This window comes from Centruroides sculpturatus, unplaced genomic scaffold (assembly GCF_000671375.1).
Source record: "Centruroides sculpturatus isolate CEXI.00-Female unplaced genomic scaffold, Cexi_2.0 scaffold504, whole genome shotgun sequence".
NCBI lineage: Eukaryota > Metazoa > Arthropoda > Arachnida > Scorpiones > Buthidae > Centruroides > Centruroides sculpturatus.
In genome coordinates, this window is record NW_019384908.1 from 299,115 (window position 1) to 325,124 (window position 26,010).

Below are 26,010 nucleotides of genomic sequence, written 5' to 3' on the forward strand. Positions count from 1 at the left end.
TTTTTCTGTTTGACATCAATTAAAGCAACATTCATATACATTATTATTTAATATCTTCAAATTCAATGGATCCTGAATAGGTAACATATTGTTACCTATTAGAAATAAAACTGTTTTGTCTGGAAGCCTAAGTTTATTAATATAAAAAAAATGTTTTCAGCCTGTTTTAGACCGTACTGACTAGTTTTATCTGCATGTCATGCAAGTAATTTTGTCATGCCGCAGGCTTGATAATCAATGCATAAATAATGTAAATTTTGCACCCATTTTATCTTGGCACCCTGTGCAGCCATACAATTTCATCATATCTAGAGCTGGCACTGATCTTAGATCAGTATCAGCTTATATATATAAATATTTGAGAAATGGAACATCTGTTATGAACCAAACAACAATATTTAAATTATAAGCATACAAAATTATCTTGAAAAATAGTATTTAGATTTAAATTAAAATAAAAGTAATAATAAAAATATTTCAAATATAAAACTAATAATAAAACATTTTAATTTTAAAATTAATTTAAAAGTATTAAATAATAATATTTTGATTTTTACATCTACCCCTTAACAATATTAAAATGTTAAGAGGGATAGAATGTCTGGGACCATGCCTTTTAAACTGCAAATTGGTTAAGTGGCACAACTTCAATATCATCATCATTGATATTGATGATGATATCAATCATCATCAATATCAATGATGATGATATTGAAGTTGTGCCACTTAACCAATTTGCAGTTTAAAAGGCATGGTCCCAGACATTCTATCCCTCTTAACATTTTAATATTGTTAAGGGGTAGATGTAAAAATCAAAATATTATTATTTAATACTTTTAAATTAATTTTAAAATTAAAATGTTTTATTATTAGTTTTATATTTGAAATATTTTTATTATTACTTTTATTTTAATTTAAATCTAAATACTATTTTTCAAGATAATTTTGTATGCTTATAATTTAAATATTGTTGTTTGGTTCATAACAGATGTTCCATTTCTCAAATATTTATATATATAAGCTGATACTGATCTAAGATCAGTGCCAGCTCTAGATATGATGAAATTGTATGGCTGCACAGGGTGCCAAGATAAAATGGGTGCAAAATTTACATTATTTATGCATTGATTATCAAGCCTGCGGCATGACAAAATTACTTGCATGACATGCAGATAAAACTAGTCAGTACGGTCTAAAACAGGCTGAAAACATTTTTTTTATATTAATAAACTTAGGCTTCCAGACAAAACAGTTTTATTTCTAATAGGTAACAATATGTTACCTATTCAGGATCCATTGAATTTGAAGATATTAAATAATAATGTATATGAATGTTGCTTTAATTGATGTCAAACAGAAAAAATGTACAGTTTAAAAAATTAACTAAATACTAACCACATTACACCTTATACACTTTTCCAGCACTAGTTTTATTAAAACAAGCATTTTCAACTTTGTTCAGAGGTCTGCCTCGGGTTAAAAACATATTAAAATACAAAGAACTGAGTTCTAAATTAACTAGATAAATCNTATCACTGAATACAGTAATACCCCGAACTTACGCAAGGGTAATACACAGGAAATTATGGTAATAAATTTATATAGAAAAAAGTACCCATACCACAAATACATAATCAGTTGTATCATACCTGTACAGATTGTACGGTGGTACCACTGGGTGCCTGTATGACCGAGTGCTGGTTAGGACTAGGCTGTATGACTGACTGTACTGGTTGACTAGGTATGGCAACGTGTACTATGGACACAGACCCACCAGTCTGGGGTACTGCTATTGCCTGAGTTGTAGGTGATGATGATGTTACCACCTTCAGTACAGCACAAGAAATAAACACTTTTAAAATACACTTAAACTGATTAACAAGTATAAATTATCATTTTTAATTCTGTATAAAATAACCAGCAGCCAACACAAAACATACAATACAATTTTTCAGTTTACCAAATGCCATTTTAAAAAAATTTTTTTAAAGTGCATTTAATATTGTATTTTTAAATATTAAACATTTGAAATTAAAATTAAACTGACATAGTACATATCTTATAAACTTCAAACATTTTAAAGAATTTTTGAAGTTTGTTAAATGAAAGTCTGATGCATTTAAGACTCAAAAAACTGAATATAAGAATGTTTCAAAATAAAGTGAATAAAATTTAGACAATTTCAAGGAGTTAAAATTTAAACTTATTGACTAGTTTTGAAACATTTCATTACTGAACTGATTCAGTGACCAGAAAATATTTAAAAAAATTATATATTGAGTTTTTTTTTAATATTGAGTTCAATTTCAGAAAGCCAAATGATTAATGGATTAAATTGGGCTACATTACCATTACTAATAACTATCAAATACCAAGTGATTTGGCACTAGATGTAAGTGTTATGTGCAATCTCTTATTAAATTTAATATTTATAATTAAATTAATGTTTATTAAATAATTTAGAAAATTCTGGGAAAAATAATTGGTCTGAAGTGAGACTCAAACCCACAACTGCTGCTAATTGGCAATGCATCTACATATGCGTTACCAATTATGCTACCTGTGCCTCCATTCAATCCTTCACTTCCAGACATATTTAATTTGAATTTCTAAATTTTCTAATAAATATAAATTTAATTATAATTATTAAATTTAATAAAAGATGGCATTTAATGCTTACCTCTAGTGCCAAATTACTTGGTATTTAATAATTATTACGTGGTGGTAATGTAGCCTTATTTAATCTGGTAATCATTTGGCTTTAATATAGTTATCAGGATTTAAAATTTTATATATTCAATTTTAGAATTCAAATATACTTATGTTATTTAGACAATTAACAAAAATATTTTATTGGGAGTTACTTAAACATCTAACACCTCAAAATGCAGATTTTAATCAAAAAACATTTTAACTCTACATACATTACAAACTCAATTATCGGAAACTATTTTCATAAAAAACAAGTAGAACATATAGCATTATACATACCATAGAATATATATAATACATAGAGACCCAACTCTCCATGTAACTGGAAATTACTATGTAATCTGTTGTTCTTAGTGCCACGAAACTAGGTCTTATACATAATATTAAATTAGATTTTGAGTAAATCAATTTACTTTCAAATACAGTATTATAGTATTTATAGTTCATGAAATTTTAATGGATAATGCTTGATGCACCCAAAACACAATAACAAATAAGTTTCTGGATTATCTAAAATTTTGTTTATCTGAAAGAACCCTGGTTTCATCAAGTTAGAATAATCAAGTTTCCACTGTATTTGAAAAGTTTTGTTAAAGCAATTTTAGGACTTCAGACTTTGTATATACTGTATTTCCTCAAAACCAAGGGAGTTTATTTGTAAAACATATATATCCCCTGGTTTATTTGAAGTTTTGGGTTTTTTTGAGGGCAAGTTTTATTATCTTGCAACAGGAGATGAGTGGGTAAAAATTTAAAGAATACCTTAATTATCTTAATTTACAGGTTACTACTGCAACAGTTGAAATAATTATTGCTTTCATAGTTAACCTGGTTCTCGGCTGTTATGTTGATGTCATTCATGTCTATTTCAATGTCATTGTTAGAAATTATTGAAAATATTATAAGTAAATATAATATTTTCAATAATATATCTATCCATTTCTAAGCAAAAAATATAAATAAATATAGTCTTTAATATATTTATATTATTTAAAAATAATAGATTTTGGGTAATAGTCATCTAAAAACTAATTTAAAAATCTGCCATGCTTAGAAAAAAGTATTGGATCAGATTTATTTTGGATTACAGAGCTCAATTTGTATAGTATTTATTATTCATTAACCATACATGAAACTATACTTAAAAACTAAAATTTAAAAAACAGGAAAATAAGAAATTTGTTTAGCAATTTTTCAATAGGAACTTAGAATTAGAAATAGAGAATTAGATATGATAGATTTTAGGCAATCTTATTTTACTTATCACTGAATACAGTAATACCCCGAACTTACGCAATAGGTGGAACCGAGTGATAACCGTGTAAGTCGAATTCGCGTAAGTCGGAGTATATTTTCGCAATTTGTGTAAAATCCAAATCTGATGTATGTAAGCTAATAAATGTTCTCGTTAACCTTATCTCGCCTTTTGATTAGTTCACGGTTACAAGAAATCACAACATAGAGTCTCTCAAGTATCTGTAGATATAACAAACACAGAAATAAATAACACAAAATAAATTGTAGCTATGCGTCGATTCCGCGCGGCACATCCGAACATGTAAACTAAACAATAGTGTGGGGGGAGTGAGTAATCAAGACTTGTGTGGCGTTCAAACAAAAGACGAATCGATGAGATTTGAAAATCGCGTAAGTTGGGGTAGCGTAAGTCGAGGTATTACTGTATTTAAAATGAACTGGATGGATTTTCTCATGTGCTTACAACAAATATGACTAAATTCAATTTTGTTCATTATGTAGGCAAAATTGATGTTGACGATAGTGGGTTTTACCAGCAATGAAATTAAAGTAACAACAAGCCAGAGTAAATTAAAACCAAAATTCTTACTGCATAGGAGAATTTTTACTATATGGTTATCCAGCCAATACTGAGAATCTTATCAAAAATACAGTAAGACCCTGCTTAACATGGGGGATGTGTTCCTAGACAATGAAGCACTAAGCAAAACAGCGTTAAACGAGGTCATTTTAACATAAAGTAAATAGGGATAGGGGAACACACAACCAAAAATAAATAAATTTTACTTTAATTATAAGTTATTTTTATATTAATTTGTATAATAATATATGTTAAATAACACATAAGCATATGCACACAGAAATGTAAAGTTAATTTTTTGTGATGAAGGTCCTGACTTTTCTGAAATTCTTGTTCTTTTGCAATAAAGTTGTGAAGTTTCAATTGTTGCTTTTTTCTTTCCTTAAGCAAATGTTGGTAGCAGAAGATCGCATCCAAAACGCCTCGTTTTGCTTTTGCACTCCTTTCAAAATCTAGATCATTCGCTATAATTTGATCAACAATTTCAGTTATCTTACCAAACTTTTACTAAGGAAAACTGTAGAGAAATTTTTTGGGTTCTTCGTTTTCAGAATCTCTATTTTCCAGTTCTACATGAATTCCTTGTTCTGCCAGTTCTTGAAGGTCGTCATTGGTAAGGCTCTCACCAGAAACCTGCTGTAACTCCTCAATATCCTGCCCGTCTATATCTCCTAGTCCTGCTATATTGATTAGGTTGAGTTTGGTCAACCTAATGATACAGCGATAGGCTCTCTCGTTGAGAATTCTTGGATACCTTCAGCTGTAAATTCTTCCACACTTTGTTCGTGCATTTATCAGTTAATTCTTGCCAACCAAAGTTCATATTGTCTATGGCATCCATGATGTTATATTTTTTCCAAAATTGCACCAAACAAACATAGATTTAAAGAAAGTACACCTTTTTGCCACCTACTGCTGATTGGTTTGTGTTCGCAAATAATCGTATTATAAACGAATAATGAAATGCCACAATAATTTAAATCAGCATAAATTTTGAGCTTTTTTAAGGCTTCAAGCAGACTGTGTTATATCGAATCAGCGTTAAGCGAGGCAGCATTAAGCAGAGGCTTACTGTATAATCTTTATGGATGTATTCAATAATAAATTATTTAAACACAATTTTTTCAGGTGTTTATGTTTTTTGACAAATAATAATATGGTTTTGCAGCTACTGTAATCCAAGAATATACTTAAATTCCCAAAGTAATTCTCAATACAAGTAACTAAACTAATTAGACTATACTTTTATGATATTTTACAATCAAAAATTATGTCCTCAAAACGTTTTCAAATCACTCAAGACTGATCTTCAAGAACATCTACTCCAAATTGACTAATGAAGCTCACTTTTACAGTTAGACTATGATAGTCTAACTGTATAAATATAGATAATTTAAATATTCAGCAAAATTCAGTAAGATTCTACTGAAAATCAGTCCTGAGTAACTTGAAAACTTTTATACAGAATCAAAATTTAAATTCAGAAAGTATGGATGAACTGCCTATTCAAAAAATTTCAATTATATTGATATATATACTAATATAATACTTAACATTAATAATACATATAATAATATAATAATTAACATTAATAATACATATAATTAATATGATATATTAATTTTTCTTCATTCTTATACTATAAAAAATAATCAATAATAAAACTGTGTCATTTTTTCTCAAACCTAATTCCAGTTTACACAGTTTTAACTTTGTAAAATTATTCATTTTTTAATGTCTAAAATTTTTACATTTATCTAATGCAGGGGTTTCCAAACTTTTTTGACTCTCAACCCTGTCAAGGATTCATCGACTTTTTATCAACCCTCTCTTCCTGATTTTTGTTAATACAGTTAATAATAATAATAATAATAAATAAATTTGATAAGCCAGTATTATTTAAAATTTTTATTTATAAAAGTATTTACTTTCTCATGAATTTAGCTTTTTATTTCCATTATCCTAAGTTTTTGGAAGTTATTTTTTTATATCTCAACAATTCCCAGCTTATTAGCTAAACATTTCTGTTAAAAAACTTAATACATTTTTTAAAATAATGTATATTTTGAGCACTACTGTATTTAATTGAAAAACTCTTAAGTTACTCACATGTTTAATGTTTGTAGGAGAAGTGAAGAGTACAGTTCCATTTGTTCTTCCTGTTGCAGATGATGTTCTTATCTCTGTCTGACCATTTCCTGGTGTAACAACGACTGTTGCAGACGACGCTGGAGTTTTATCATTATTTTGTGAAGTTAACGATGATCCGCTGTTTTGATTTTCTGACAATCTTTCCATATGCTAAAAAAATATAAATGTTGTTTAATAAATTATTAAAACAAAAATGGATATAACAATGAATAAAAATTTCTTTTTCCAATAGTGAGACTAGTAATCTTTATCACATCTTAATTATCTGCAATAATCAGAGACCAAGATTAAAACAATTCACTTTATTTACCTTTATTGCATCTCCCCTAGAGAGAGACAACAACCTTGGACACTGGAGCCTGAGGAGGGACTGAATAATACCAATCTGAAACGATTGTTAAATAGGTAAATAAAGTGTATTGGTCTCCATTTATTGTGAATAATTAAGAGAGATGTGATAAAGATCACTAGTCTCTCTATTGGACGAAGAAACTTTTACTCAATATTATTATTGTTTTGCAAAATTACATCTACTTGATTCCCAAAAATTCTAATGTCTTGAAATTAGAACTTAACTTAAACTGATATTTAAGTTTTGCTCTTGAATTGGATATGTACTGTACTGTACATAAAAAGGAAAATTATTCTAACATCTTTAATTTAATTAGCATTATAAGTAAAATATTCATACTAGTATGTTAACTAAAAAGTAAAAATACAACCAACTTTATGAGTAAATGTTCTTATTTCAAAGTATTCAAACTAAAATAAATTTTAAAAATTTATATTCAATGTAAGTACAGTAAGACCCCATTTAATGCTGCCTCGTTTAATGCTGATTCAATATAATGCAGTCTGCTTGAAACTTAAAAAAATGCTCAAAATTTACACCGATTCAAAATAATGCGTGATTTCATTGATTCGTATATAATACAATTATTCCCAAACACGAAAACCAATCAGCAAAAGGTGGCAATTCATCGTAGCGCTGTACTTCCCTTAAATCCATGTTTGTTTTGTGCAATTTTGGAAAAAATATATCATCATGGATGTCATAGGAAATACTGACTTGGCTTGGCAAGAATTAACTGATAAATGCATGAACAGTGTGTGGAAGAAGTTATGGCTGAAGATATCCAAGAATTCTCAATGAGAAGAGCCTATCGCTGTATCGTTAGGTTGACCAAACTCAACCTAATCAATACAGCAGGACTAGGAGATGTAGACGAGCAAGATATTGAAGAGTTATTGCAGGTTTCTGGTGAGTGCCTTACCAAGAATGACTTCAGGAACTGGCAGAACAAGGAATTCATGTAGAACTGGAAAACGAGATTCTGAAAACGAAGAACCCAAAGAACTTGCTACAGATTTCTTTAGTAAAAGTTTGGTAACGATAACGGAAATTGTCGATCAAATTGTAGCGAATGATCTAGATTTTAAAAGGAGTGCAAAAGCAAAATGAGGCATTTTGGATGCAATCTTCTGCTACCGACATTTGCTTAAGAAAAGAAAACAGCAACAATTGAAACTTCACAACTTTATTGAAAAAAAAAAAATTTTCAGAAAAGTCAGTATCTTCGTCACAAAAAATGAACTAATTAATATATTATTATACATTTCTGTGTACATTTGTCTAGTGTTATTTAACATATATTTTTATACAAATTAATATAAAAATAACTTAAAATTAAAAGAAATTTTTTTTATTTTTTGTTGTGTGTTCCCCTATCCCTATTTTCTTTTTGTTAAAATGATCTCATTTAACAGTTTGTCATGTAGGAATGCATCCCTTGCATTAAGCAGGTCTTACTGTATATTGCATATAAAAAGACCAAATTAAAATCTAAATAAAAAAAAAAACAAATTTTAAAATAAGAATCAAAATCTTTAGGAATTATTTAGAATACCATATAAGTAATCAAGTAAGACAAATTAACAGTCTATTGAAAATAAAAGTACAAATTAAAGTTCATAAACTTTTTATTGGAGCACATTAATTTTTCAATCATGCTAATTCACTGTTGTTTCTCTTGATAATGACATTTTCAACACTTGTAAATTATATTGTGGCTATTCCTACTGATCAACTTAATGCTTGTTAAATTTATCATATGCAATTTAACATGCATTGTCAATTCTTTGAAATGTTACATCATAAAGTGAGTTTTAAATTAATAATTTTTTCAATGATTTTAATAATTTACAACAATTCACTGATAACTAAACACTTAAATAAATTAATCAAATTCTATTTATTATTTAAAGCTTAGTTTATTTTGTTTAAATAATATTGTTAATCCTTAGGTAAAGCTGCATGCTACTGAATATATCTCCCAGTTGTAACAGAAAAACAACTATCAGTAATGATGGTTGGCTGGGAATAAGATCAATTTAAGTAGCAAATAAGCAGTCGCAGACAAGTAGCCCTCAGCAACCTGCATAGGTCCAGTGTGGTGAGGTAATGCATGAATATAAATAAACATTGTATTCATCATGAACCTATAACTATAGATTGTTCCTTAACAATGATAAGCTTATTGATCTGGAAAATGAATGTGATAGGTCTTTCAGAGATACACAGGACAGAACAGTTGCAGACTCTTAAGAGTGAGCATATGCTCTACCATAGCCAGGGCAATGTTCAGTAATGCAGAATTCTTGCTAAGTCTAGTTATGCTGCAATGTTGAACTCGTTTCTAACTACTGCTCGACTCCTCCCACCTCTAGAGTTCTAGCTAGTTCAGTCAGCTTCTTTCATCTATGCTAACTTCTACTAATGACATCATTGTTTTTGTCTCTTTGTACGATTTGCAAGATGGCTGCTCAAGTTGGACTAAACATATTTTATTATAACAATCACAAAGTTATTCTTACATTCTAAATCATTAACTCATTCTAAAATGACTTCAAAATGTAAAATCATCAAACGTCGGTATAACAGATTCCAAATACATTTTAACAGAAGATAGCAGTCCATTTTGTTGACTACAATTAATAATTGCTTCATTAATATCATCACACTGACACAGCTTCCATTTGAATAATTGTATTGGTTACTTCATCCTTTTCGACCAGTTTGTTTACGACAATCGTTGCAATCGTAATTTTAACTTCTAACACAATTTTGCCCAGTTGTCTAATTATGAATAATCGTTCAATGATGCTCAGAACATTCTTAGCTCTGCCCACTAAGCCACTCAGAATTCTAACTTAGATTTTCTGCATTACTAAACATGGCCCAGGCCAACACCACCTCAAATGGATGATTAGGCTTTTTGATCCATAAATGATTAACAAACAGACTAAAATTCACTTGAGATTACTTCCACACACTTGCATAAATCACTGTTTGGTTAAATCAAAGATAGTTTTTGCATATCATTTAAACTTATGTCCCAACATATCACTCTGACAAGAATACTAGAGTTTTATGAAATCCTAACCATATTATACAACTGTTCTTGGGAATTTTTAATGGAAAGGTAGGGCAATAAAGAATAACATGAGATCTCAAGTAGGCTTACTTGAAACAGGCCAAAGAAATGCTAGAGGAAGTATTCTTGCTGAATTTTTTGAACAAAATGCTGTCTACATTATGAATATTTTTAATAAGAAAAAGGCAAATAGAAAACAGATATAGATAAGCCTCAATAGTGAAATAAAAAATGAAATTGATTTCATTCTCTGAATAGGAAAAATATTGTCATGAATGTTATTGTATTAACATCCCACAGATTAGTTAGTACTACTGTAAGACTAAACTTGAGAGTTAATAGATTGAAACTGGTAGGAAAGCAGACTCAAAAATATGATGAAGATTCTAAATGTCAAAAAATTTAGAAATATACTATTTGAATACATAGGCTACAATATAAAATTTCCATGATTAAAATGAAACAAAGGCATAAATTGTTGAACTAAAGCATGCTTAGAACAATTAGTAGAATTGCAAGAATGATAATTGATAAGCCTAACGAGCAATTATTTTATTGTGACATCATCTCAATGTCAGGCTGCAATTTTTAATATTTTAAATTTATTTAATTAAAAATATATGCTCTCCACCTCAAATTAGTAGTGTTTTGCCCCTGTACATCATACTTTTCCTGTTTGCAATGGAGAGTTGTGCTGGTCTTCTAACTCCTTTCAGGGGAAAATTTTTTAACTGAAATAACATGACTTTTGGTGCAAACTGGAAGTTCTTATATAGTTAATCTGGATTTTCTGCCACTAAGCTTTTCATGTCTGGTCTTGATTTTCATCTAACTAACTCTGTTCTTGAGATTAAGGAAGGACAGAATGAGAGATGGACAACAATGGGATTTTATAGTATACCAGTAGGTCTACAAGTTTTTCAAATTGCAGCCCAAACTCTTGCAAAACCTTGTAGATTTATTACAGAAACATAGAACACCAAAACAAGACTTAAATTCAAAGAATAAAATTGAATATTCTATACTCTGTAAATTAACTAGGAAAGAAATAAGAAAAGATATCAGGGCTTACAATACTAAGCAGATCAAAGAAACAAAAGTTTAGTGAAGAAACAGATTAACTATTGACATAAATATGTCAAATAACCTTAATTAGCACATACCTTAACTTTACCCTAAACTTTAAACTCTAGCTAATATTTCAGCATAGTTGTTTAGGAATCTTGTACAGTATTGTAAGAAACAGGGGTCCAGACAATTTATTGAATTTCCTTTACTTTTTGATTTATAAATCTAAAACTTTGATATACTTTAGGTTGAATTTCTCCCTTGAAGGTCTGACAACTCTTGCTTTATCCCATTTTATAAATATCTCTTCTTCCGTAGCATATCTAGCAACTGCTGTGGATGGTATCTCTGATGTATGGTGTAGTTATCCTACTCATCAACAATCTTGCTATGACCCCAACATATTCGTGGTCCTGTTTGTCCCTATTTTCCTTAAGAAGTATCCTTTATACTTACAGCTGCTAGATGTCCCAGATTTTTCTGACTACTGCCATCTAATAACACAAGGACTTTTTCCCCTATATATATTGCGTAGATGCACATTGTAGTTCACAATCTTGTACATCTTATGTTCTTTTATACTGAGAATAGAGGTAAATGGAAGATCATGACAGAGGTCATCATTTGGCAAGACAAATGAATTGGAGATAGTAATGATGTTGGTCAGTTAGTTCTATGAGTATATTCTATTATGCATTGTTCCAAACTATTTTTTGAACTAGTTTCTTTCATGTAGAAACAATTATTTTCCCTAAGTGAATGTAAGCACTTTGATTCATTACACTATTGAATACACCTGGATTAAAAATAAAATGGAAAATTTAAATATGGTTTACTAATTTATATAAATTCTTGATTTATTAAAAAAATTCAGAATTTTTAAAAGTGATTTTCCTAACATTCTCATTAGAAGTCATAAGTATATTGAAAGTATAAGTTATTAATTATAATGAATGTTAGCTAACAAAACTACAAATTATAAACTATTAGATCATTGCAAATGAAATGGCAGTTTTTTAAAATTTAAACTTTCTGACCTTGTAGTTCAACTTTTCCATGTGAACAGTGCTGTATGTTTGCAATTGGAACAGCACACACATAATATGTGAATTTAAACAGGTAATCTCATTTATATTGTGAGTTCCACAAGTTTAAGAGTACTTTTTCTGATGGTGTGGAAAAAGCAAATTGAATAATTTTCTTTTATGAGTAAGAACATAATGTAGCTGAAGCAACCTGAAATACCAATAAAACTTTTGGTGAAGGTTCTATGAGTAAGCAGGTCACAAGGCATTGGTTCAAAAAATTTCATTCTGGAAATACAGATCTCAAAAATCAGAATTGAAGATTATCTGACTGTTTAGGAAATTGCGGAAAGGTTGAACATACTGGACATTAGATGTCGAGAAATGGTTGAATAAACATGTTAAGGAAAGTTAAGAAACTTGACAATGAGTACCACATGAACTCAGTGAGAGAGATAAGAAGCATCATTTGGCAGTCTGTAGTTCTTTAATTATTTGTCAGAAAAATGAAAATATTCAAATGAAATTCTTCCCCACCCACCTTATTCTCCAAACATTTTGACATCAGACTATCATTTTTTTTTATACATTTGGACATTTTTTGGCAAGAAAAGTCTTCAAGAGGATGCAATAAAAAGTACTTTTAATGGCTTTTTGGCTTCTCATTCTCATTTCTATTAAACTGGCACTAATGCACTTCTATTGTATTGGGAAAAGTGTATTAATGTTGGCAGAAACAATTTTGATCAAATATGTAAGTTTTAAATAAAATAAATAAATGTTGAAAGTAAGAAGTAAAAATCAGCCATTTCATTTGCTAATATTTTTTTCCCACCTAATATTTTGAACAATGAATAACAGCAGTTCTCTACATTAACTTTATAAATATATCATATTCCATTTCAAAGAAACAGACTTAAGAAAAAAACATTGATATTCATTTCAAAGTGACTCATATCAAGGCATTTTATCTAGTGATAGGAAATATTATTCATTCAGAGGATCTAAATCATCTTTCATAAAAGTTATCCAAGAAAAAAAGGGGAGTATTTAAACATATTTCCATTAAATATGATAATTTTAATATTTTATGATTTCATATTTCTTTTATCTATTAAAGAATGTTGTTGTCACATTAAATGTCACTCCATAATTTATTTTGTATATGACAGAAGAATACAGTTGATAATATGTTTGATTACAAATGAATTATGGATTTCTATCACAGATCTTAAAATTCAAAAGATATTAACTTCTTTGTTTATTATTTATAATTCTGTTTGTCGACATAGCAACAAGTTCAAATAATTAGAATAAGAATTCCATTATCAATTTTATTAAAGTAACTGTAATAGTGCTTTAAACAATGAATGAAATAGACCATCAAAAGCAATTGTTGACAAATGGATGGAAAATCCAGACAAAATAAGTCATTTCATAACAATTGAGCTACAGATTTCTCCGAAGTATGGTAGATGGAGTGGTAAATTTGTATCATAAGACATTGTCCATTTCTTAAAAGCTAGGTCCCAGTGGAAAATATGGTTCTTGCAACTCGCAACTCAACCAGAAGATAATCAAAGTCATTTCCAAAAATTACCATATGTTAGTGAAAGATATTGCAAAAACAATGAGAAATTAATCAATGGTTCAAAAGGCAAGCAGTGTGCAAGTATGAGTTCATATAAAAAACAAAAATATTCCTAAAGTGGCAGAAAAAGAAAAGATAATAAAACTGAAGCTCAAAAATTGTATTCTGTAATTTGCAAGAAAAATTCTTATTTGGTTTCAGAATACAAAATATACATGAAGGCTGACTTCTCAACACTTCCAGGTTAAACAATGTTTGAAGAAAAACTTCTTCCAGAATCTCAAACATTAATCAGTGTTGGAAAGTTTGCCTTAAAATATCTGGTATGACTAGCAATTTGCCAGTGTGGATTGAAAAGTTTGTCGTTTGTGACAAAAGAAAATATTAGTGCTGAAATTTATATTAAAGAATGTTTAAAAAAATAAATCTTTCTTTTTCAGTAATCATGGTGGCCATACTTTGTTTTGGCCAGATTTGGCAACAACACAATATGCAAAATCCATAAGCTGGCTGGAACAGAATGAAATCGATTTTGTATGTAGAGACATGAATCAAATGTATCACAATGCCGACCAATAGAAAGATTTACTCTTGTAAAAAATAACTAAAAAAGAATAAAAACAGAACAAACAGTAAAAGACATTAGATATTTTTCTCTGAAGTGGAAAAGAGCAGTCACAATGATTGAAGGAAATACTGTCAAAAATGTTATAAAGAACATTAAAAAAAAACTTTAAAAGGAATGGAGCAAAACTTAAATGTTATAATTATTTAAGTTTTAAATGCATTTTAAAAAACAAATTTTTAAATAAAAGTAAAATCTTTCTGATTACATTACAAACAAAACAGTTATTAACTTTTGAATTTTACAGGATTCTATTGTTACAGTTCTTATATTATTTCTTCCCCTTCTTGAACAGTTTAATAGTTTTGATAAATTGTAACAGAGGTAAATAAAAGCAATATTTTTTAATTGTATTATGGGAACACATATATTGCTTAGGCTGTTTACAACATGTAAAGTATGTTGAGGTTAATTGGAAAAAATTATGCAGTTATGAATTTTTATGACAACTGATAACAGTTGTCTCTTATCAGTTGTCCTGAAATGCATATTTTCACAGACTACCAAGCTGTAACTTTTAAGGTTACTATTGTTTGTAGCTTCTGACATTAGAAATTTTTTTAAAATAGGATAACAATCTCTCATTAACTCTCAACCTGGTGAACAAATGTGTTTTTTATGCCCGATACTTACTCTTCCACCTGTATGACACAGATGATCTTACTAGTGGCAAAGCTACCATCATGCAACAAGACCCACCAGAAAAGGATAGAAACATCAGTGGGCTTCTATTGTTAGATAAACAAATGATTTGGAAGTCTTGCATTGATTATTTAAGTGTGGAACAAGTATTCAGCTTCCACAATACAAATACTAAGCAAGAAACATAACCTGACTGTAGAAAATTATATTCCAATTAGACTAAAAAAACAAAAAATGTTTTTTAGGAATTCCACAATGGCTTTTAAATTATTTTCCACATATTAGCAACATAAAGTCAAACTGTACAGATATTTTAAGAGTATAATGCGTCTTTTATATTGAAATTGCCATCTTTAAATTTCCAAAACAAAATAAATAATTAAACTAAATTTCATTTTAGTAAATAATCGCAACAAGTGAAATTGATTCGATATTCGAAAGTCTTCAGGTTATAATCATTACCACGTGTTACGAGTTCGAAAATAATAAGCGATGACGTCATCGTAGGGTAAAGTTAGCGATGAGATCATCCAATCAGCTACTGAGTCAGTTGTAAATTAGAACATTAAACCCCGTCATGACGTCATCGGTACGAACGACGCACTTGTCTCGAAAACAAAAATCACATCAACACGTTTAATTTTTATTTCATCCTTAAAAAGAATGCATATTTCATCGTTTACTTTTTAAAAAATTTCTTATTATATTAAATCAAAAGTTCTTCATTTCATTGACATTAGAAATTAAAGAAAACAAATATGCTTACTGGTCATAAAAATAAAATCAAATTAAATAAAGCGAATTCGAGAAGTTTGGGAAATAAATTTTATGAAAGTGGCGGCGCAGAATATCCGGTTTCGATCACGTGAGGATATGGCGTCATCGAAGTTTATTTATAGAATGAAAGGAATAAACACTCCGATTGACGTCATGCCAAGCAAATGCAGAAATTTTTCTCTTAACTATTGAGTAATTCTCAAACTGTACAAAATGCGAAATAAATATAATTTTTTTTTTTTAATTTCGAATAAAATTTAAAAGGTAATTCAGTATGCGATTGAAACATCGATGACGACATTCAGTTATGAAGGGAATAATCTGTAACTGACATTCAAATGTTATTACTATTATTGTTCTCACTATTTTAATTTAAAGCTTTAAAAATGTTAAATAAATATAAATAAACATTAAAATTTTTAATTCCGAACAAATATCCACATGACGAAACGTTCCGGAATGACGTCATATCATAAAATGGAAAATGACTCAAAACAACTTTTTAAAAAATCTATAAATTTTTTATATGAAATATACATTTTATTGCGTTATCATCATCATCATCATAAGAATTTAACGAAATGTTTTATAAAACAAAAGTTTGAGAAAGCAATTAACTATGACTTACTTAATCTATGAAGACTTGCGTTTTTATTAAATGTAATTTTTAAGTTATTCAATTATACCAATTTTATATGTCGAAATTTCGTTTAAAAAATAGCAGTAACTGTTATTTTTCCAGTGCACCCTGTAGACCTTGTAATATTGATGAATAGTGCAAAATCAATTTTATATTGCAACATATAACGTTTATTGGATAAAACATGGCGCGAGTTAATGAAATAATCAATTCAAATTGTTAACAACAACATTGATATAGAGATTTTTAAGACAAAATAATAATTTTTAACGTGTTAACAAGATTTTTCTTTATACATCTCCCATCTCAATCAGTTTAATTTTTAAAAAAATGCACGTTAGAAATAATAATTCAAAATTCTTAAAATTATGAAATACAATTAAAGCTTCATCTCTAAATTTGGTTTCAAAAGTTTAAATAATATGAATTTTTCTTCTTTAATTACTATATTTGTATAGTTTTAATGATTTAATCTGCAGTAATTCTAATTTTCAGAAAGAAATTTGATAGCAACTTCTAATAAGAACTCTGATATAAGGCCAATATAATGAAATGTATTCTGCAGATACTTTTTAAATCTTCAATAACGTATGGAAAATTAATATAAAGATTAAATTCTATTTATTAATTTCAGTTAAAAATGTTTAACTATTCCAATGAACTTTCTATCCAGGTATTCTTTACAGATCAATCATTTCTTGATATCATCTCTTACTTTTTAATAAATTTCATTATTTGATGCTTCATTTAACAATAAAAAATTTCGTTTAAAATATTAAACAAATTTACGAATATTTTTTAATTAATGAAATTATTTCAGTTTAAAGTGGTCTGGATTCCAAGCATGGTGATGTGTAAGTAAAATAGTAACTATTTTTGTTTTTTGAATCATTAACTAATTCTATTTTTATTCAAATAATTTTGAAATAATTTCAATGATTAGTTTTAATATAAAAATTCAATGTTTGTTTTGAAATATCATTAAGAAACAATTTTAAATTATATTAGAAATGTTATTATCATTTATTTTTAACAAATAAATTAGAAATGTATCTGTAATTGTGGAATTTCATAAACATGTAATACAATTAATTACATATATGCTTAATGTAAATACATTCATCCCCTATAATTTATAATTATTGCATTCTTTTATGGTCATATTAAACATACAAATTATAATAAACAAACAGTAATAATAAACAGAATAAATCCAAATTAATGAGGATGATAATGCTTAAGGTAGAACTAAACATGATGTGAATTATAAACTGCTATAACAATTTAAACTTTTTATATGCAACCAAAATTATAATTATTTTAACTCCAATTTTTATAAATCTATAATAATATAGTATATGGGATTATCATCAGTTTTAAAGTTCATTATTTATAGAAATTAAACAATTTAGAATGATATATATCAAATAACAAGTATCATTTATATTCATTATATACGAAAATCTTACTTGATAATTCTAAAACTAACATTTTTCACATCATAGTGAAGCTAATAACCTGAAACTAATCATCATCATCAATGCCACATAAAAGTATAAGTTACTNTTTTATTATATTATTTGTTCTTTATTTTAAACTTTAAAGCTCAGTTGTGTTAAATATCAACAGCTATACCATCTTGTCCAACGGAAGTCACCCATCACTGAAGCCCGAAAGGCACAATGCCTTTCAGTTTTCAGAAGCTAAGAAGCAAGGTCTGACTTGACCAGTACTCCACCTACCTGAAGATCTGTAAAGACAGTTGCAGCCAGCCTCTTCAACAGGGTGAGTCTAGTGGCTGTGAAACAATACAGAATTCCATGTGGTTGCTTCCTTATCCTCAAGTTGAAATCCCAGAGATTGCCAGCATTCTTGGAAAATCCATGCAATCGTAGCCTAGATTCAATCCTGGGCCACCAGAATAGCAAGTAAAGCTAAACTGCTCTGGCTTCAATCTGTGCATCTTACCAATTTACATAATCAGGATGACAATAAATGAGAAGTGCATCCCAAAAAATAATTTTTCATTAAATCATGATTAAGTAACATTATATAGTAAGCAATTTATAAAATTATATATCANTTTAAAGCTCAGTTGTGTTAAATATCAACAGCTATACCATCTTGTCCAACGGAAGTCACCCATCACTGAAGCCCGAAAGGCACAATGCCTTTCAGCTTTCAGAAGCTACGAAGCAAGGTCTGACTTGTCCAGTACTCCACCTACCTGAAGATCTGTAAAGACAGTTGCAGCCAGCCTCTTCAACAGGGTGAGTCTAGTGGCTGTGAAATAATACAGAATTCCATGTGGCTGCTTCCTTATCCTCAAGTTGAAATCCCAGAGATTGCCAGCATTCTTGGAAAATCCATGCAATCGTAGCCTAGATTCAATCCTGGGCCACCAGAGTAGCAAGTAAAGCTAAACTGCTCTGGCGTCAATCTGTGCATCTTACCAATTTACATAATCAGGATGACAATAAATGAGAAGTGCATCCCAAAAAATAATTTTTCATTAAATCATGATTAAGTAACATTATATAGTAAGCAATTTATAAAATTATATATCAATATAACATCATTAATGCATATAAAATGATAAAGTACAGAGTATGTTTTAATTATTTCAGTTAGCTCTGAATGTTTAGAGTTCTTGGACTTTTTACCTTATTGATAAAGAATCTAGCAGAAGAAAAATGCTTATTTTTACTATCTATCAGGTTAGTTAAAACAAATTATATTTTTTACACTACTGTACTTTGTAAATTTAGTGATAAAAGCTCTAGAAGATTAAAACTCCTGGTAAGGTAGTTTTAATAATTTTGGTTTTTACAAACTAACAAAAGGTGTTTCAATGGTTTTAATCTAATAAAATATTTAAATCTTCCATATTAATTGTTGCATCTTACTATCCATATAGGAATCAATGATTGTCATCTCCTGATTATCTTCTTTTATTGAACTATCAATATTTATTTTCATTTGTACAGGATAATGTTTATATAAGATTGAATAAACACAACTGCACAGTGTGTTCTGCTCAAAACTACCAATTTGATTTGGCTATAAAAAATTAAGGATCAAAGATATAAGCTCAGCATATATAAGATTTTATATAAGAGAAAAATACACCAAATTTCATTCAAAAATCACCATCTCTCTATGTGAGCTTCAGCAGCCAGTGACATCATCAAGGCACTAAGCAATTTCTTGCTATGTATGCTGCAGCATGTCCTATCTCACAGTGGCAATGGCTGAGATGATATGCTCCTGAAGATGCTGAAGGTCTCTAACTGAAGTTGCATAAACCACATCTGTCACATCACAAAGGAATCTAAGGAGGTCAGACTGGGAGATCTTGTGGTCATACAATTAGGCATTATTCTAGACCACGACTTGCACTTTCTCTGTGGCAAAGCCATGATTGGACAATAATGCTCACAATTTGACTTCTGTGCCATCATGCAATATGAAAATTCTCTATAAAACTTTATGAGTTTTCCTACCAGATGTCACTTGTTTCTTTTATTTATCCTTAATTTTCCATAAAAAAATGAATAGTTTAAGTCAGGTATTTTGAGCAGAACACATTGTATTATGCAGACTTCTTCTGATTCATGTAGTAGAATTGCCATGTTTTTGTCAGTTAATANAATTTTAAATTATATTAGAAATGTTATTATCATTTATTTTTAACAAATAAATTAGAAATGTATCTGTAATTGTGGAATTTCATAAACATGTAATACAATTAATTACATATATGCTTAATGTAAATACATTCATCCCCTATAATTTATAATTATTGCATTCTTTTATGGTCATATTAAACATACAAATTATAATAAACAAACAGTAATAATAAACAGAATAAATCCAAATTAATGAGGATGATAATGCTTAAGGTAGAACTAAACATGATGTGAATTATAAACTGCTATAACAATTTAAACTTTTTATATGCAACCAAAATTATAATTATTTTAACTCCAATTTTTATAAATCTATAATAATATAGTATATGGGATTATCATCAGTTTTAAAGTTCATTATTTATAGAAATTAAACAATTTAGAATGATATATATCAAATAACAAGTATCATTTATATTCATTATATACGAAAATCTTACTTGATAATTCTAAAACTAACATTTTTCACATCATAGTGAAGCTAATAACCTGAAACTAATCATCATCATCAATGCCACATAAAAGTATAAGTTACTGTAAGCGTTAATAAATAAAACAGTTTTTTTTAAGTAAAAGTTCTATAATTAGCCATGCAAATAAAACGTTAAAATAAGCATTAACGAAAGATAATCGAGCAAAAAAGCTCGTAACGTTATAGTTAAGCCTAACGAAGATATGTTTTCAGTCACGTTCGCTACTCTGATTGTTGTTATTATTGCTCCGCTGAGTTACTTACCATCCAGTTACGTATTTCTCGTCGTCACAGAATTTGCAGCACTCCGACTGGATAATATGGTAGAAACGTAGCAGCCACGTCAAAGATCTTCGTCACTGAACACACCGTCTTTACACTTGCATATAAACGTCCATTACTGCGCATGACGTCATTTTAAATCCACAAAGCTATTGGCTCGTTTGAACGGTGATGTCATCTCTATTTCACTACTATTGGTTATCTCAAATTGTCTTTTTTCGTATATGGTAATGTTTAATGACTATCTGAAAGAGAGATCGTGATTGGTTTTTGTTATATAGATGCTGTATGGGTAAATTCTTATCTATAGATAATCAATGGGTTGATAAGTGTCGTTTCGAGAATGACGCAGTTATGTAGTTTAATGTCGCGATTAGTTAAACTGTCGTTCAGAATATTAGTTCTTTTAGTAAATATGTTTACTCTTTGATATATATTGTTCGAACATACAGTTATAACGTTATAATTTAAATATTGGTTCTTCGGAAGAGGCTATATTGAGTATGGTTCATTGCACGTTATCCAACTTAAACATTTTCATTAATTTCTATTAAAAACAAAACAAAAAAAAAAGAATTAGGTAAAACCAACTCCACAGTCGTCAATATAAGTAAAAACCTTAACATTCTAGCAAACATTAATACATTTTGCTGGAATGTTGATGTTTTTGCCATAACGAGTTAAAAATATAAAATTAATAAAACAAAGTTTCTTTACTTCGTTTTCTGTCAGAAATGATATCGAATTTAATTTATGCATAAAGATTGAACTGAAGATTCTGTTTAATGTTTATGTATTGCTGCTGCTTATTTCTTGCATATTAAACATGCAACTCTAGTTTACTAGTAATGAGTATGTTTACTAGGCAACATACTCTAATGAGTATGTTGCCTAGTAAAGTGGCCTTAATAGAGCTAGATAAGCAAGCCAGTGACAGTGTGTTTCAAATGAAATGGGTGTCATTGGTTTGCTTATTCAACTGTATTAAAGCTGCTTTAATAGGTAAAGTACAATGTACTTTATCATCCAAAACAGAAATAAATAAATATTAGAAATGTTAGTCATTGATGATTGTATAGATTGAGTTCAGAACAAACTTAAAAACATAACTGGTGGTCTAGAATAACCAGTTATTTTTTAATATATAAAAACCAATATTATCCAACTATTGTGTATAATACAAAGACTAAATCATGTAAATGTGTCATTTTTAATTTGATCAATCATCGTAATGATATTATTCTTGAACTAGTTTTCTGAAGATATTACTAATGGCTATAGTCAGTGTAAATGTCTGAAATTTTGAGATACTTGTAACACTAATTGAATTAACTTTTTATACAGGATTACTACAACCTATCTACTGCAAAATATCCAAGTCATGTAGGTGGTGATTATTTTTTAGAAAAATGAATTGTCAGCAAGCTTAGATAACAACACAATGGGAAATGCCTCCAAAAAATAATTAGTCTTTTAATATAAAGCAAATAATGCAAAGATTTAAAAATTAACAAATGTTTTTTAATAGCTTTAAATAATCATCCTGTGGTATAGAAACGGTATTATAAATAAAAATGCTACGTCTATTCATTATGTGTACAGTTTAAGAGGGAGTTTGCAAAAAGTGCATCATTGTACAGATGGGAAAGAAAAGAGTCCAAGGCATAATTGTCTGCATTGACTTTTTTAGTGATATTAATGGCATATGAATTTGTTCTGATAGGCCTACTTACTATTCTTGTGAATAAACTATAAAATGTTTAACAAATATTTTCTGAAAGTCATATCTTTAATATCAGGCCCATGAATTGTGGTGCACACAATTAGAAGGAGTTTGCCAAAAATATGTCATTGTACATGACGGAGTGTGTCAAACTTGGCTCAAAAATTACATGTAATTAATGGATTATCCCTTAATGTTTTAAAATGAAGGATAAATTTAAAACAAAATGTCTAAACAGTGAATAAGAAAATGAATTGTTTAATGTAACAGATAGGTTTTTATTCATCTTACAAATTTTCATATTCACTACTAAATTTTATTTTGCATCTAAATACTCCAATGTTTTATTTTGCATTATTTTTAATTAAACAATGAAGTGTTGATATAATAGATCCTGTTTTATATAATACTGTTTTACCTATTTGATATACTTAAAGTAAAATAAATGCTAATTAACTTGATTCTTAATCCAGAATTGTTAATATTGGCATTAATAGGACAAATCGTTATCAAATGAATTGTGCTATACAATTGCTCAACAATGGCTTGTAAAATCTGATTTCAAACAGTTCATTATTGGCAAGATGCTTAGAGCATGATATAATTTAAATATCAGGTAACCAAGAAAGTTGTCATTTTTCCATAATTACAAATTCAGAGTATTTATGCAAATCACTTGATAGATGGAGTTATAATTTTAGTGATGTAGAAAACAAGAGGTATTAAAGCATCTATTGATATGCAAAAAAGTTGAAAAGATATGCTTGAATACCATATCAAGTACTTTGAAAATGAATACTCTAACCCAGGCATGGCCAACATACAGCCCACGGGCCGGATCTGGCCCGTCTAATGAATTTATTTGGGCCACGATCAATCTTTCAATATTAGCTACTCAAGTCCGAATAGCTCGATGAAAAATTCTGATGCCTAAAAAAAAGAAAAAAAAAGATCAACAATTCACTGTGTGTTTAGAGTTAACCCTCCATTACAAATCTCGTAAGTACAGCGTAGAATGTTGATAAAGCATGATAATGTGAAAAATGTATCTGTAATCTCTATGTACAATTTTATCTCTATGAGGTGACACCACAATGAGATCCCACACCACCTCAAAATCTTCCTAAGGCAGCCTCTGGTTTGGCCCATGGAAAAAGTTTTCTTTCCAATTCGGCCTGGGGGCAAAAACTGTTGGCCACCCCTGCTCTAACCTATGTTATTTGTGCTTGTATGTTGTATAAGTTTAAACTGGAAACAAAAGATGTGCAAGTGGTCCAAAAACATTTCTAGGCTTACCATTACTGTAGATATCTACTGTGCCCAACTTCAGCACGTTCATGAAGCACTTACAAAACAAAAATGCTAGTGAACTGTAAAGGCATTCTCTTCTTACAGGATAATGCAAGGCCACATGTTGCATATGTAACCTGTGATAAGATTCAAAGTCTTGGATGGATGGGAACTTTTTATGCACCCTTCTTATTCTCCTGACATTAGGCATTCAAACTACCACCTCTTTTTATGCTTAGACAATCATCTGTGGAATCATTCAGAAACAGTCATTGGAGAGATTTTTTGACTCTGAAAATTGCAATTTTTACAAAATGGTACTGATATGCTTGTTTTCCATTGGAAAAAGGTTATTGCATGTGAACATCTACACTCTGTGCAAAAAGTTTTGGTGAACCCCAAGCTTGCTAATCAAAGAATAAATATTGTAGATTTTGCACCTATTTTTTCTTTTGGACAAGATTAATTTAATTGTACCTAGTGCCAGCACTATTCTGTATTGTCTAAAAGAATTCATTATCAGAAGTAAAATCAAATATCAATGATATAATCATAATGGAAATAAATTTTTGCTACACTGTGTTTCAGTTATTCCTATTAAATATATATTGAACATAAAAATTTATTCTAATGAAAATTCTTCCTTAAACACTTTTAGAATAACTTCTTGAAATACACATACTATAGATGTAAAGGCAGTAAAGAATGTGTTCTATTACAGCACATAGGTCACACATGAATATCCTACATCATATATATTTTTTTACTAATAATATGTCTACTTCAGTTGTACTTTAATTCTGTTTCAAACATGTCATCTTGTCATCTACAAATGTACAGGGTGGGGTATAATGGAGTCCCACATTTATGAGGTAAATTTTTAAAAAACGGTACAAGAATATGGAAAAAACTTATTATTTATTCAAAGTACATTTAATAAGGTTTTTTTGGTTAGGTTTTAAAAATGATGTCATCCAAATGTTGGCCTTCACAGGCAAGCACATTTGAAGCTGTTCCTTGAAGTTTGTTCAACTCTCACCAGCATATCTGGAGGAATGTTGGTGATTTCCTCATGAATGGCCTTCTTGAGTTCTTGTGCGGTTCAAGGGCGATGTTTAAAAACCTCTGTCTTGAGATACCCCCCATAAGAAAAAGTCACAGGGGCTCAAATCGGGAGCGAGGGGCTTCTTGTAAAGAGATTAGTTGACCGGGTAACATCTGTCAAAATGGCACAAGAACAATGGGTCATATGGGCTGTGACTCCATCTTGTTGAAACCAAAAGCCACTTGTATCGTATTCTTCCATTTTGGGGTGCAAAAAATTCTCCAGCATGTTGCAGTATCGGTTGGAAGTCACAGTAGCAGTGACACCATCCTCTTCAAAAAAAAAGTCTCATGATGCCTACAGAGGACAAAGCACATCAAACAGTGACTTTCGGGCTGTGAAGAGGTCACTGGTGCAGTTCTCAGGGGGTTTCCAGCAGCCCAATAATGAAAGCCTCCATGTCAAAGCCCCATTGTTCACCTGGCCATGACATGTTGACTACTGAAAACTTTATCGTTCATGCCACCTAGCAAGACCGACTTTCTCCCATTGGACGACGACATTTTTAAAACCTAACCCAAAAAAACCTTATTACATGTACTTTGAATAAATAAAAAGTTTTTCCATATTCTTGTACCGTTTTTTTAAAATTCACCTTGTAAACATGGGACTCCATTATGCCCCACCCTATATTTAAATAATTTAGTGTATGTGTTACCGCTAAAGCTCGAAATCCGTTAATGTGTACATTACCTAGCTAATCTGCAGATTAACTAGGGTGATCCGTTAAAGCTGCAAAAATTGTTCAATTTCTCAAATTACCTAGGTAATTTGCAGAGTATCTAGGTAATCTGCACATTAACGGCTTCCGTATCGTTAAAGTTCAAAAGTTTGTTTCTTTCACTTCCTTTCCCCACTCCTTCTTTTTACGTAGATAAATTTAAATCCTAGAATGCAAGCAAGCACCGAATTGGTGAGTAAAATCAAGAAAAGATTCTTCGCAAACC

General features: G+C 29.5%; 1 protein-coding gene and 1 long non-coding RNA gene across 20 annotated transcripts in view; one reads left to right on the forward strand and one right to left on the reverse strand.

The window, feature by feature from the left end:
• The window catches only part of LOC111631595 (cyclic AMP-dependent transcription factor ATF-1-like), a 57,654-nt gene extending 36,575 nt beyond the window's left edge, over positions 1 to 21,079 (reverse strand). For 3 of the 19 annotated variants that reach the window (XM_023375869.1, XM_023375868.1, XM_023375866.1), the window contains exons 1-4: positions 7,975 to 8,028; positions 7,011 to 7,085; positions 6,659 to 6,850; positions 1,650 to 1,826 (exon numbers count right to left, since the gene is read on the reverse strand). In XM_023375869.1, coding sequence (XP_023231637.1) covers positions 1,650 to 1,826; positions 6,659 to 6,850; positions 7,011 to 7,085; positions 7,975 to 8,013 — 483 coding nt within the window. In that variant the 5' untranslated portion in view covers positions 8,014 to 8,028. The other 16 variants (XM_023375872.1, XM_023375876.1, XM_023375874.1 and 13 more) reach the window with 16 other exon arrangements.
• The window catches only part of LOC111631598, a 15,806-nt gene continuing 8,410 nt past the window's right edge, over positions 18,615 to 26,010 (forward strand). The window contains exons 1-2 of the long non-coding RNA XR_002757730.1: positions 18,615 to 19,042; positions 19,130 to 19,219. This is a non-coding gene — a long non-coding RNA (uncharacterized LOC111631598). The remainder of the gene's footprint in view (positions 19,043 to 19,129; positions 19,220 to 26,010) is intronic.